We start from the raw sequence: 12133 nt of genomic DNA, 5'->3' as shown, positions 1-12133 counted from the left end.
TTGTTCGGGATCCATTATGTTGTTAATAGTGCAACTATGTGCAAAAGGAGTGCTTTGTGTCAGGACACAAAACTGAGCATGCTGCGGTGTTAATCTAGGTTTGTAGTATGAGTGTACCGCTACGGGTCCATTTTAAAGAAATACGTACTGTCATAACTTTGTGAATACTGTACCAATAAATTCGATTTTGTCCATTTTTCTAAATAAGGACCAACACAATTAGTATGGATCGTTTTCTCGCTCTCGTGGCCGGGCGAGGATCAAGCAAATCGTGTCACACAGCGAATGACCTACGGAAAGCGATGCAAAGCCTACAACCGATGAGATGGCATGATGACGCGACAAAGATGTGAGCCTGTACGTTCATCCGGCGTGCGAAATACGACGCCGCGTTCGATCGCGCGCGCGGCGGAGGCTTCCCTAGCTATAAATACCGGGGCGCCGATCCGTATGATACGCAGCTCAGCAGCAGCAACACGTATATACACTGAGGCATCAACATGGGTGGTGGTCGTAGGTTGGTGCCTGCTGCCTCCGTGGCGGCGGCGCTCGTCGTCGCCGCCGTCTTCCTCTCGGCCGAGGCGGAGACGACCGCCTCGTCCCTCCGCGCCGGGGCGCCGTTCGACTCCATCTTCGCCTTCGGCGACTCCTTCACGGACACCGGCAACAACCCCGTCGTCTTCGGCTGGTACAACATCTTCGACGTCGTCATGCGCCCTCCCTACGGCATGACTTTCTTCGGCGGCCGCCCCACCGGCCGCAACTGCAACGGCCGCCTCGTCATCGACTTCATCGGTAAGCTCCATTATGGCTTATGGACTCGTCATCCTCCGTTGCCTAGCTCCGTGCTGCCTATCTCATCATGGTGATAAATAAAATGGTTTTCAGCTCAAGGCCTGGGCCTGCCTCTCGTGCCACCGTACCTGTCGCACAAGGGGAGCTTCCGGCAGGGCGCTAACTTCGCCGTCGGCAGCGCCACCGGTCTCAACTCGAGCTTCTTCCACATCGGGGACGCCCCCGGCGCCAACCCGTTCCCTCTCAACATCAGCCTAGAAGTGCAGCTTGGCTGGTTCGAGGAGCTTAAGCCTTCGCTGTGCAAAACGGACCAAGGTCATGTACTAGCATTACTTGGGATTTCACATAAAAGAACTGAACTGACACGGGTTGGAGAAAAACTGGTTCGTCGGCCAGCTGATAATGGGCATTATTTTGTGGATGAATATACGCGGTGAACACAAAATCATTTCAGAGAAAACTAGAAAGTTAGGTCCTCGCTAGAGAAAACTTTTGATATGAATAAAATTGCTACTCCTGTCTATACCGTAAAGTACCCAGGGTATGTTACCATAATTCTAAAAACAATGGTAGGTTACCATCAACAAACACCCACTTGATGTGCATCTAATCAAGATGACCTTTGCTTCACTTACAACCATTTGTGTATATAACTTGAGTACTGTCGTGAATATTAACCAATACTTGCATATTTACAGTATCCGTTCTAGTAATTAAGTTTAACCATTAATCTTGGGCAGTACTCACTTAAGTTGTAAGAAAATGATAGGACAAAATTCCCCGTGCTCAATGGACAGTATGTACCGTGTTGTTTTTGCACCGCAGAGTGCAAGGAGTTCTTCGGCAAATCGCTCTTCATCGTGGGTGAATTCGGGATCAACGACTACCAGTACTCCTTTGGAAAGAAGAGCTTTCAAGAAATCAGAGCCTTCGTCCCAGATCTCATCCAGACCATCTCGAGGGGCGCCGAGGCAAGACCACTTGACTCATCCTCCTGGTCACTCCTTCCTCTTCCAGCAAACATGATGCACCTCATTCATTCCCATATAGTTTTGTTTTCTTTAGACAATTTATTTAAACAATCTATATCCTTTTTTTATTTTACTCTGGATGCATGATAACATCAAGAAAACTAATGTAACAACAGAGAGTAATCGAGCATGGAGCCAAGACTCTCGTTGTCCCCGGGATGATCCCGTCCGGATGTGCGCCGCCGGTCCTCGTCACCTTCGCCGACGCCGACGCGTCGGAATACGATGCCACCACCGGCTGCCTCAAGGAGCCCAACGAGATTGTGATGCTCCACAACTCGCTGCTGCGGGAGGCCATCGAGAAGCTCCGGGCAAAGCACCCCGACGTGACCATCATCCACACCGATCTGTTCAACCACGTCACGGAGATGGTCAAGTCGCCTGAAAAATTCTGTAAGTAACATGCATATATGCTCTTTGTTGTTAGATCTACTATACTCCTAGATTCATCCGAACCTATTACAAACCTTTTTGTTGTGAAATACCTATGTGTAGTAAGGTTGACAAAATGGAGTGGTGGTAAAATTTACTGAAGGTGAGTTCATCAATTATGTGGTTGCAGGGTTTAAAAAGGACGCTCTTACCATTTGCTGTGGAGGACCTGGGAGGTACCACTACAATCTATCGATCGTTTGTGGCGACAAAGCTGCAACGACATGCGAGGATCCATCCACTCGTCTGTTCTGGGACGGTGTCCACCTGACGGAGGCAGCTTACCACTTTATTGCTAAAGATTGGCTCAACACCATAGTAAGCAGCTTGTCTGCAAGAGCTAGCTCTTAAATGAGCTGCCTACATCCGAATGGGAGTCATGGAAACGGTTCTTGGATTGCACTGTTGCAGTAGTACTGGACCAGAGCAGTTGATCATATCACTACATCCTTCAATAAGATGATTATTCGCAAAAAAAAAGATGATTGTAATAAAATGGGTTTGAATGGACTATTGAATAAAATTGTTATTACGTACTATGGATCCACGTGGCAAATCTAAAAGGACATTGATATAGCTAAGATCTTTAACTATCTGTAAGCGGGAAGAGGAGGCAAATCAGTTCGGTGAGCTAGCAACCTTTGCATAGTTTGGTGATCAAATGTTGGCGACAACAAAAGAGAGTGAAACAAACCTACCCCATTCGGCATCACGGCATATGCACTCAATGCAACATTGATTTTTTTGGACATTCTTGTGTGCGCACAAAGTGTTGGACTATCCCTCCACATGGCTCAAAGAAAACAGCCCACAAGTTCAGTGTTTGTGCACCATTGATTTGGTGCTTGAATCAATAGTGGAGATCACTCCAAAGGAGTGCAAATCATAAGAAAACCCTAGCCCCCACTTCTCCCAGGTCAGGTCGTCACTTGGAGAGGGTGAGGAAGCAGAACATACACAACACAACCAAGAGAGGGGAGGAAGAAGAAGGAGAAGTAAATCTGTCCAGATTTGGTGGCTCTGGGCAGATCCACCTCAAGCTCGTGATTGGAGGCTCAAACGTGCTTGGATTTGCACCAAACTTGGTGAGCTCGTTCCACACTTAGAGTACTTCGATTTGGTCAGTTGGTTTGAGGTTTAGTTCAGCAGAGCATCAGATTTGGAAGTGGTTTTATCAGTTCGGTTCAACACTGAGCAGTTTCGGTAGATGATCAGTTTGGGTTGTGAAACGGTGTCCGATTGAGCTGAAACTTTATCAGTGGTTTGGGGACTCGTGGAATCACAATCCTACCAAAATTGTGCACATTGGACCTGTAGTTTGTGATATATGAACTGATTACCAAAGGGGACAAAATTTGTGCATTCTCTGTTTGATAGTAGTCATACCTTGGTGGTGGTTGTTATTGTAAATGCCAAGTTGCATTATGATGAACGTGTTGCTGCTGGTGTAATTCTCTAGAGGTTCTAGAGAAGTCTCATTGTAACCATTTGTTGATTATAATGGAAGCTTGGAGTGGACCGATTGGTCCCGTGAGCTTTTACTCCTCACCTTGAGGAGGTTTTTCCACGTAAATCGTTGTGTCCTTGTGCATGTGATTATTATTATGGACCTGACTACACGGAGAGGCCTCTCCTTTTAGCGCTAGGTGGAGAGCCTCCATATGTAGCATCCTTTCCATTTATGGAAACAACCCCCTTCTGCCCGCCATAAACATGCATGCACCACACGACACCCAGCTGCGCCCAGGAAAAAACTAGGCGCAGGAAGGGTAGCGAAAACTGAGCAACCAGGCGTAGGAAGGGTAGCGGAAACCGAGCGCGCGCGCGCCGGACGGGTTTGCGCGGGAAAAAAAACAGAGAGAGAAGGAAGCAGCTGGATCCTGGAGAAAAGCGAGCCGGTCCAACAATGAAGTAACAAATAAAGCCCAAACCCTGGAGAAGCCTGGAGTTGTTGAAGTGCTGACGCAGGTGGCGGCGTTTCATCCGCTGCCGCCGCTGGAGCGACTGAAGCAACTTCAAGAACTCCAATCATGAATCAGGTAGAAAAATCACCAAATCACATGAAAAATAGAGTGGGAGGCAGCATGGAAAATCAAGCAACACCAATGGGAGATCACGCTTCTCCATGTTAGCATCCTTCTCTTCCCAGATACAAAAACTACTACTAACACATCAAATCCATCAGCTTACCACCAGGATTAGGACTGAAACAAGCTAGTTGCATCCATCAGATCTATGAGCTGTTCATATCATGTATGCATAACTTGAATCACAGTGACTATAGTACATAGCATATTTCCCCCCACACACAAAGAAACCTTGTTTTTTGACTGCTTAAACATTTAGTCCTTGCATCCTGTAACAAATAAGATATCACAAGTGCTTCCCCCATGTATGTGGCTCCCTCCATGAATGTGGCTCGCTGGATTTCAGTTTTATATCTCTATTCCTAAATGGAAAAGGAAACAATTCATAGCACTTATGCAATAAGTAAATGTAATAATCTTTGCAATAAGTAAAGGAAGTGACTTGCATAGAATAAAAGAAGAAGAACTACCATCAATGTAAGAAGAAAAAGTAAATGTCAGGTTAAGTTTATGACTCATGGGAGGAATCTAAAACCTGCTACAACAAGTATGCACAAAAGGTTGGATAGAGATTGTCAGAAAGCACATGGATGAGATGAAAGCTGAGCTGAGGGCCTTCAAGGCGAAGAATTCCAAGAGGCAGAAGACTATGGCAGCTCATTACAATGCTGAACTGACTTAAGAATCATCTAACTCCACATACAACATACCAGCTTCATTGGATTTTTAAAGCCTCAATTTAAGACTTATGCAACCAACACCCACTAAAAAAGCAAATTTTATGCCTTCATGTTACTAGTGCTCTAAAAACTAAAAGTATGAATAAGTTACTTTGTGTTGGTGCAAATATATAAGAAAGTTACTTGCTGTTCAGCTAAACAACATGATAAGTTACTTCTTTGTTAGCTAAAGGGTATGAGAAGTTACTTCCCAGTCAACCAAAAGGGACAAGAACTTAACAATTAATGAGCTAATGTGAACTTTCATTACTTGTTGTTGAAAATCACCTAGTTTGTGTATAGAAGCTAGTGAAAGTATCAAAAGTAAGTTTAGCATTGCAAACTGATTACCCTTTTTTAACCCTTAAGCACTTGATGCCAATTTAAAATATTTAATTTCAAGTACAACATTGTAGACATGTACTTGATCCTGATATTAGCCACTTCAGATTGGTCAATCTGTGGCATGGTTTTGCCATCCCAATATTCAATGTACTTGTGCATGTAGAAGCCGCAGTCATATATATCTGCCAGCCAAAAAAAAAAAGAAAAAGTACTGATGTAGTTACTTCATGTGGATGTGGTGTGGAAAAAAAAGGCTAGTAAGGAAAGGTGCAGGTGGCGCATGGTGAGAAAAAAAAAGGTATAGATTATGAAAATAAGGTAGCTCCTAACTAAATGTTTGAAATGAGGGGCTAGTTGTTTCCAACGTAATGATACAAAAGTTTAATTACTTCCTACATATGTTTTCGATCAAAGCCTGGTTACTTCCTATATCATGTCAGCAAAATCATTAGTTACTTCTAATCTCATGTAACTCAGTAATCATCATGACAACATTTTCATAAAAAAAAGGAGGTCAGCAACTAGCACAACACAAAAAAAATTATTGCAACTTCAAGATAGTAGTGAGGTAGCGCGTGGTGAGCAAAAAAGATGTACAGGTTGTGAAGCTTAGAACAGTTACTTCCTATCTAATTTAAATATGTGAATAGTTACTTACTAGTTGTTCAGTTTCAGGAGCAGGTTACTTTCATATCCATTAAATTGATGCCAATTAGTTACTTTCATATAGAGGATATGTTTTATATTTTAGAAAAGCATAAGTTACTTTGTAATTTATGTGGATGGGTGGTTAGTTACTTCCAGTGTGATGTAAAGTAACAATTAGTTACTCACTAGGACAGATTACTTCATAACATGTTACTTCCTGCATGAAGGGAAAAAAAAGAACGAACAAATGAAGTTACTTGCTATGACTGCTATGTGTATGCAATTAGTGATTTGTTACTTCTTTAAATTATGTGTTGCTTTCAAACTGTGCAGACATATAAATGCCAACCAAAGTTTAACTACTTTCTATATGTTTAAAATGAAGGTTTGGTTACTTCCTATCTAATGTCAGTAAATTGTTGGTTACTTCTAATCTCATGTAATCCAGTTATTAATTACTTTATCATTCAGAGAAAAAGAAATATGTTCAGTACAAGAAAAATAAGTGCAAACATCAGCGACAAATGCGACTTCAAAATGTTAATCAAGAAAAAAAAATTGTTATGAACTGGAATGGTAGAGTACAAGGATTGCGTGTCTCATGATGGAAGACATGCAAAACAATCTAATCAAACAGGGTTGAGAATATTTAGTGTCCTATGTTCCAGTAAGGTCAGTACATGCTTTCTATAGTAGAAGTATTATATGCTAGCTAGCTGTGGGACCAAAACAGATATCAAAAGCAGCAGGAATAAAGCTAGCACAACTCTCACTTTCGCACAACAGTAGATTAGCTAGCAGTGACAGCAAGAGCTACACATAACCCATCACTCATGCAGCTAGCTCATGTCACCCATGCAGCTAGCTCCACTAACACAACCACATCAAGTGGTTGCAAGAGCTGCACATAACCCACAACCACATGCTCTATGTTCTAGGGTAGCAAAGTACCACACAAGCATCGTCCCTCACTGATTGGTGTCTTTCACCTTAAGTTTCAGTTTTAGCAAGTGTTAAAAAAGTGCAGAGTTTCAGCTCCACAAGTATTCTAAGAAATGTGATTAATTTTTTCAAGGGATTACCTTCATGTCGTATATATCTATATAAATATCTAGTTACTTATTATGTGACTGAGTATATGGTAAGTTACATCCTAAGTAACAAAAATACAAAACTAGTTACTTCTTGTGTCATTGAATATATGCTTAGATACTTCCTATGTAATATAAATACAGAATTAGTTACTTCCATAAAAGTTATGTGAAATAACAAAATTGGTGACTTCAAATAAAAAGACAAGTTACAAGTAATATATTAACTGGATCACAATAAAAAAGGGAAAAACTACGCATGGTTGTGGCATATTGTGGATATGAACTATCACTTGATGACAAAAGTAGAATGTCGCTGCACTGCCCAATATGAGGTGTCACACTGACTTTGGATGCACCTCGAAAATGTGACAAAATACTGGAATAATGATATCAGAACAAGTTATTGAATAATGGAAATTAAAACAAATAAGTGAGCTATAAAAAAGAGAGTAGGTGCTAAGCTTGCATGCATTGAAGGGGCCACCAAACCGGGAATTATTAACACTGGTTGTTGACAATGCTACTTAAATGCTGACTTGGATGCAACTGCAAAATATCATAAAAACAGAGGAAACTTGAATTACTTCGTATGTCATGTAAATAGATGGCTAGTTAGATCACACGTGTTTCAAAAAAATAGGTGTTGGTTGCATCCTACGTAGTGTGAATAAATGGCTAGGTGCTAACTAAATGTTTGAAATGATAATTGACTGCATATGTGGTAAGTTACTTCGTATGTAGTGTAAATACATAATTAGTTACTTCTTATGAGACTGCATATATTGTAACTTCCTATGGTAAGCTAAATTAATTACTAGTGTAATGCAGTGAAAAATTACAACTTCAGGTTCATAATGAGATTTATGAACTAGATGGTTAAGAATAATGCAATGGAACCAACAAATGGATAAGATTGCAACATATGCCTGATAGAAATCACATGGCTAATGCATATCCACATGCAAAAAAATAGTTACACTCAAAACATCGAAAAAGCAGGAAAACTAACACAAAAAGAAACCCCTACCCCCTACTATTGAACTTTACTTATGTTATTCAGTGCAATGGAAATGTTAAAATGCAATCTTAGATCCATCATGGTGGTTTTATATCATTAAATATCACAATGCAAAAATGAAAAGAGCTTGTTATGAACTAGATGCTACGCAGGATCACAACAAAAAAGCCTCTCCCTTCATATTTGTGACACCCGGCCCAATTTGGTTGGCTCAGTGTGGCCCATGAGCGCAGGTGCACATGTTTAGTACCACCTTGCTAGTTGACCAAGGGTGGAGCCAACTTATAAACCTTTGTCAACCATCCATAGCACCTTTGGGTTAACCCTTTTACACGAAGTGAGGATAAAAGTGTAAGTAGGGTGCTATGTGTACGCGTGCCCGCCCATCGGAAGGGCTGGGAGGTGCGGCTTTCAAGGACGGGGTGTTACAATATTTGAGCCGTTGTACAATGGGCCAATGGCCTACCTTTGCCCATGTGGCCATGTCCGAACTTGTGTGCTGGTACAAGAAATTCGCCTCATCGCGAAATTGGGCCACTAGATGCAAGCTGACTATACTGTACTAAGCTAATTAGTTCCTGCATCACTAACCAATTCTATGGTACTACTGTCTGTTGGTGTCAGATTGTTCCTGAAGTGATAATACAGGGACGCTGCACAAAGTTTGAACTCTAAAGTAGAATGTGCTAGCGCTGCCGTGTTGGAAAATCCCCACTTGACTGAGAAGGCAAAGTGCGACAATTAACATGACGTGATATATCTTCCAATGAAGATTATGTTATCTTCGGAATAAACATTGCAAACAGAAAACAAAAAGGACTCCAAACTAATAGCACAACCTAGGATCAGAAATGTAGATCACGACATGTAAAAAAACAGCAGATCTGACGAACTCTTAACATTTTTAACTTGTTTATGCACAGAAACTACATTTTGGCAGTAATATGCCAACGCTAAACTATAGTAGACAAACAATTGTGCATCTGCATGGCTCAGGATCCTAATGAACAGGATCTAATTCGCAAAAAAACATCAGAAGATTTTTGATGCGAGTAAAGCATTCGCGTATTATTATTCCGCTGCCTATGGGTCGGTAGATGTTCTCCTCACAAGATGAGGGATTAATTGGTGTATTGCTGCTGCCATTTATCCTAACACAAAGTACTCTGTTCGCGGGAACGGGCGAAGTGGCTGTGGTGCTCACTGCAGTCCGCAGGTGGCCTGAGGAGTGAGGACACAACCACCTGACAATGAACATCTGCGGGAGGAAAGCTGACCACCACAATGCAGCAGTGATGAGGCATCCTGTAGCATTAGCTCACCGCTCACACTAACACCAGCCGGCAGCCGGGCCAGGGACTGCAGGCAGAACCCGTGGATCGCGTCCTGGAGGGTCCCCTTCGGAGCAGGGGTGTTCTGGATCGGCACGCTGCGGGGAGGAGGGAGACGAGCAGCCGCAAGCTGCCACCGTCATGCACCAGCGGTGGCGATCCGTCAAGCAGCTTGGCGAGCTTGCCGAGGCTGGATTCGGGAGAGCGGCGGCGCACCTCAGCGAGGAGGCGCACGGTCTCATTGAGGCGGCTGGAGATGGTGAGCCAGTCGGCGACGACGAGGCTGTCGGAATGCGGAGAGCAGGAAGCGCATGGCCTCGTAGTCGGCGAGGTAGGGGATGAAGGTGGGTGAGGAAGGCCACCATGCCGTCCAGCAACCACGCTCCAGGTCCCTGAGCTTCGCCTCGGGGACGTAGACAAGCTCGCACTCGCCGGGAATCGGATCGCCCTCCGCACGCCCGTAGGAGGCGAGGGTGTTGGTGACGATGTTGGACACCGGATCAAGGTGTAGGATGCGGCGTTGCCCTTCCAACGGGGTTGGAAGACGGGGAGCACGGCCGCCCGGAAGGAGGGGTATGGGATCGTAATTATTAATCACGATCCAAACCAAGAAGCTATTTGAATATATTCGGATCGTGATTATTATTCGCGATTCAAATAAGAAGTCTATTTGTAAATTAATGGAGGTTATTTGTAAATATTCGGATCACGATTATTTACCGCGATCCAAATCAGAGAGCTATTTGAAAATATTTGGATCGTGATTATTATGCACAATCGAGCCTATTTGTAAATTAATGGAGGGGCTATTTGTAAATATTCGGATCATGATTATTTACCGCAATCCAAACCCGGGGGCTCTTTGCAAATATTGTGTGCCGGTGGCAGCCGGCCGGCGGGATCGGTGAGGAATTGAGGTGGAATTGTAGAAATGGAAGCTAGAATAATTTGAAAATCAAACAGTTTCGAACCGGGAACGGTAATGAAATCACCTGCTACGGCCATCTTCATCACAGTCGTTAATCCCCTTGCCCTTCTTCCCCTGCGCCGCCAGGCTTCAGGCCGAGGAGGCCCAGGCAGAAGCCCCCGCCGTCGAGGAAGCGCGAAGCGCCTCGACCTGAGGCTGAGCCGCTCCAGCGCCCTGCAGTAGGAGCTGTGGATTTTGTGCAGCAGGCGCGATCGATCTGTGCTCAGACTGCTACCGCGGCGACGGGTACTCGGACTTGAAGCTCGGGTTGTAGATTCGGAGATCCGGGCGGCAGTTGGGCTTGGGCACCAGCGCCATCGCCGGCGTCAAGCCAGAGAGGACTGCGGTCGCAATTAGATTGGCGTGAATTGAACGGAGCGGCGCCTGTGGGCCTGTGGCGGGGGCGCGAGCTCGACGAAGGGGATCCAAACCAGGTTGCAAGCGTGAGGCCGGAGACCGAGCGGAAGACAATCTAATTGCGACGAAGGGGGGCGAACCTGGTTTGGATCTAGCCCATCTTCAAGAGAACCCAGCCCAACTAATCAATGTCTTCCAAAATTTCAACTCCGGCCCATAAGACAACAGTGATCAAATCTCTCATCCTTCCCCAATCCACAGACACAAGCAACCATATCTTTATTCAACTCTCGTGGCAATATAGAACCTCAAAAAAAAAAAACTCTCGTGGCATTATATACATATACGGAGACGTAGGCATGTACACGGTATACACAATACAATACCAATTAAATACGCACACGAGTATGTAGCTATTACCCACATCAATCAAATCAATTTAGTGCTTGGTGTAGAGCGTAACGTTTGTCCATCGCGACTCCATGCAGGCGGACTGGTCGTGGTGCTGCATGTACACCCCGAACTTGAAGTAGTAGGAGTCGCTGGGGATGACGCGGGTGCGGAACCTCTCCTGGCCGTCGACGTACACGGCCACCGTCGACGCGGCGACGTCGTGCACGACGTTGAGGCGGAACCACCGGTCGTAGATGCCCGGCTCCACCGCCGCCCCGCTGTAGAAGCGCAGCACGCCGTCGTAGACGTGGAGCATGAGCACGGTGGAGTGCGGCGCGCCCTCCTGGTTGTGGATCTGCATCACCGACACCCCCGACGTCCCCGACGGCACGTACCCGTAGCCCTCGAACTGCCACACCCCCGACGAGTAGTCGTGGCCCTGCAGCAAATAATTGGGCCGGGGGATATGCATCATCACCGAGACACAGGAATTTTAACAGACTGTGCTTAGTTTAATTGTTACCCTGATCTTGACTTCGGACCGGGGGTTGGTGTGGGTGGCGGTGTTGAAGGGCTTGTCGTCCTTGTACACCCAGAACGTCCGCACGCCGTCGCGGTACCGGAACCGCTGCCTCTCCGGCACGTTGTACGGGCTCTGCACCACGAAGTCGCCGTCGGCGAGCTCCACCTTCTCGAACCCGGCGGTGGGGTCCCCACCGGCGCCGGCGGCTAGGGCATGTAGGAGCGTGGCCACGGACACGGCAAGCACCAGGGGAAGAAGCCACGGGCTTGGGAGAGAAGCCATTGCAATAATCTGCGAGCGAGCTGAGGAGGATGTAGCTGTCTTGGTTCACTTCGATTTGCTTGGAAAGACGATCGACTGGTCGGGGTTAAAATAGCATGCGGTCAGTGAGTT

At 45.2% G+C, this 12133-nt stretch overlaps 2 protein-coding genes across 2 annotated transcripts; one reads left to right on the top strand and one right to left on the bottom strand.

The window, feature by feature from the left end:
- The first annotated feature begins 444 nt into the window (after window positions 1–444).
- On the top strand, window positions 445–2797 carry LOC101772224 (GDSL esterase/lipase At5g45910). The gene is made up of 5 exons (XM_004977240.3): window positions 445–795; window positions 889–1110; window positions 1621–1766; window positions 1943–2219; window positions 2389–2797. The coding sequence occupies exons 1-5, from the start codon at window positions 501–503 to the stop codon at window positions 2607–2609; spliced, it is 1161 nt and encodes a 386-aa protein (XP_004977297.1). The 5' UTR covers window positions 445–500; the 3' UTR covers window positions 2610–2797.
- An 8466-nt stretch (window positions 2798–11263) lies between these two features.
- LOC101786411 (citrate-binding protein) lies at window positions 11264–12022 on the bottom strand. Its single transcript, XM_004978264.1, has 2 exons — window positions 11741–12022; window positions 11264–11656 (listed from the first exon to the last, which is right to left on the bottom strand). Exons 1-2 carry the CDS (start codon window positions 12020–12022, stop codon window positions 11264–11266), a joined length of 675 nt encoding a protein of 224 aa, XP_004978321.1.
- Window positions 12023–12133: the final 111 nt, after the last annotated feature.

The sequence above is a fragment of the Setaria italica genome, chromosome VII (assembly GCF_000263155.2).
Source record: "Setaria italica strain Yugu1 chromosome VII, Setaria_italica_v2.0, whole genome shotgun sequence".
Taxonomy (NCBI): Eukaryota; Viridiplantae; Streptophyta; class Magnoliopsida; order Poales; family Poaceae; genus Setaria; species Setaria italica.
Note: the sequence above shows the minus strand (reverse complement) of the source record. Positions and strands in the feature narration are given on the sequence as shown.

What these genes read in the sequence shown, in the direction of transcription:
- LOC101772224 (XM_004977240.3), top strand. Translation starts at nt 501, where the DNA reads ATGGGTGGTGGTCGTAGGTTGGTGCCTGCTGCCTCCGTGGCGGCGGCG. An exon ending in CCTCGTCATCGACTTCATCG is followed by an intron (nt 796 to 888) that starts GTAAGCTCCATT and finishes AATGGTTTTCAG; the next exon opens with CTCAAGGCCTGGGCCTGCCT. An exon ending in CCATCTCGAGGGGCGCCGAG is followed by an intron (nt 1,767 to 1,942) that starts GCAAGACCACTT and finishes ATGTAACAACAG; the next exon opens with AGAGTAATCGAGCATGGAGC.
- LOC101786411 (XM_004978264.1), bottom strand. Translation starts at nt 12,022, where the DNA reads ATGGCTTCTCTCCCAAGCCCGTGGCTTCTTCCCCTGGTGCTTGCCGTG. An exon ending in GGTCCGAAGTCAAGATCAGG is followed by an intron (nt 11,657 to 11,740) that starts GTAACAATTAAA and finishes TATTTGCTGCAG; the next exon opens with GGCCACGACTACTCGTCGGG.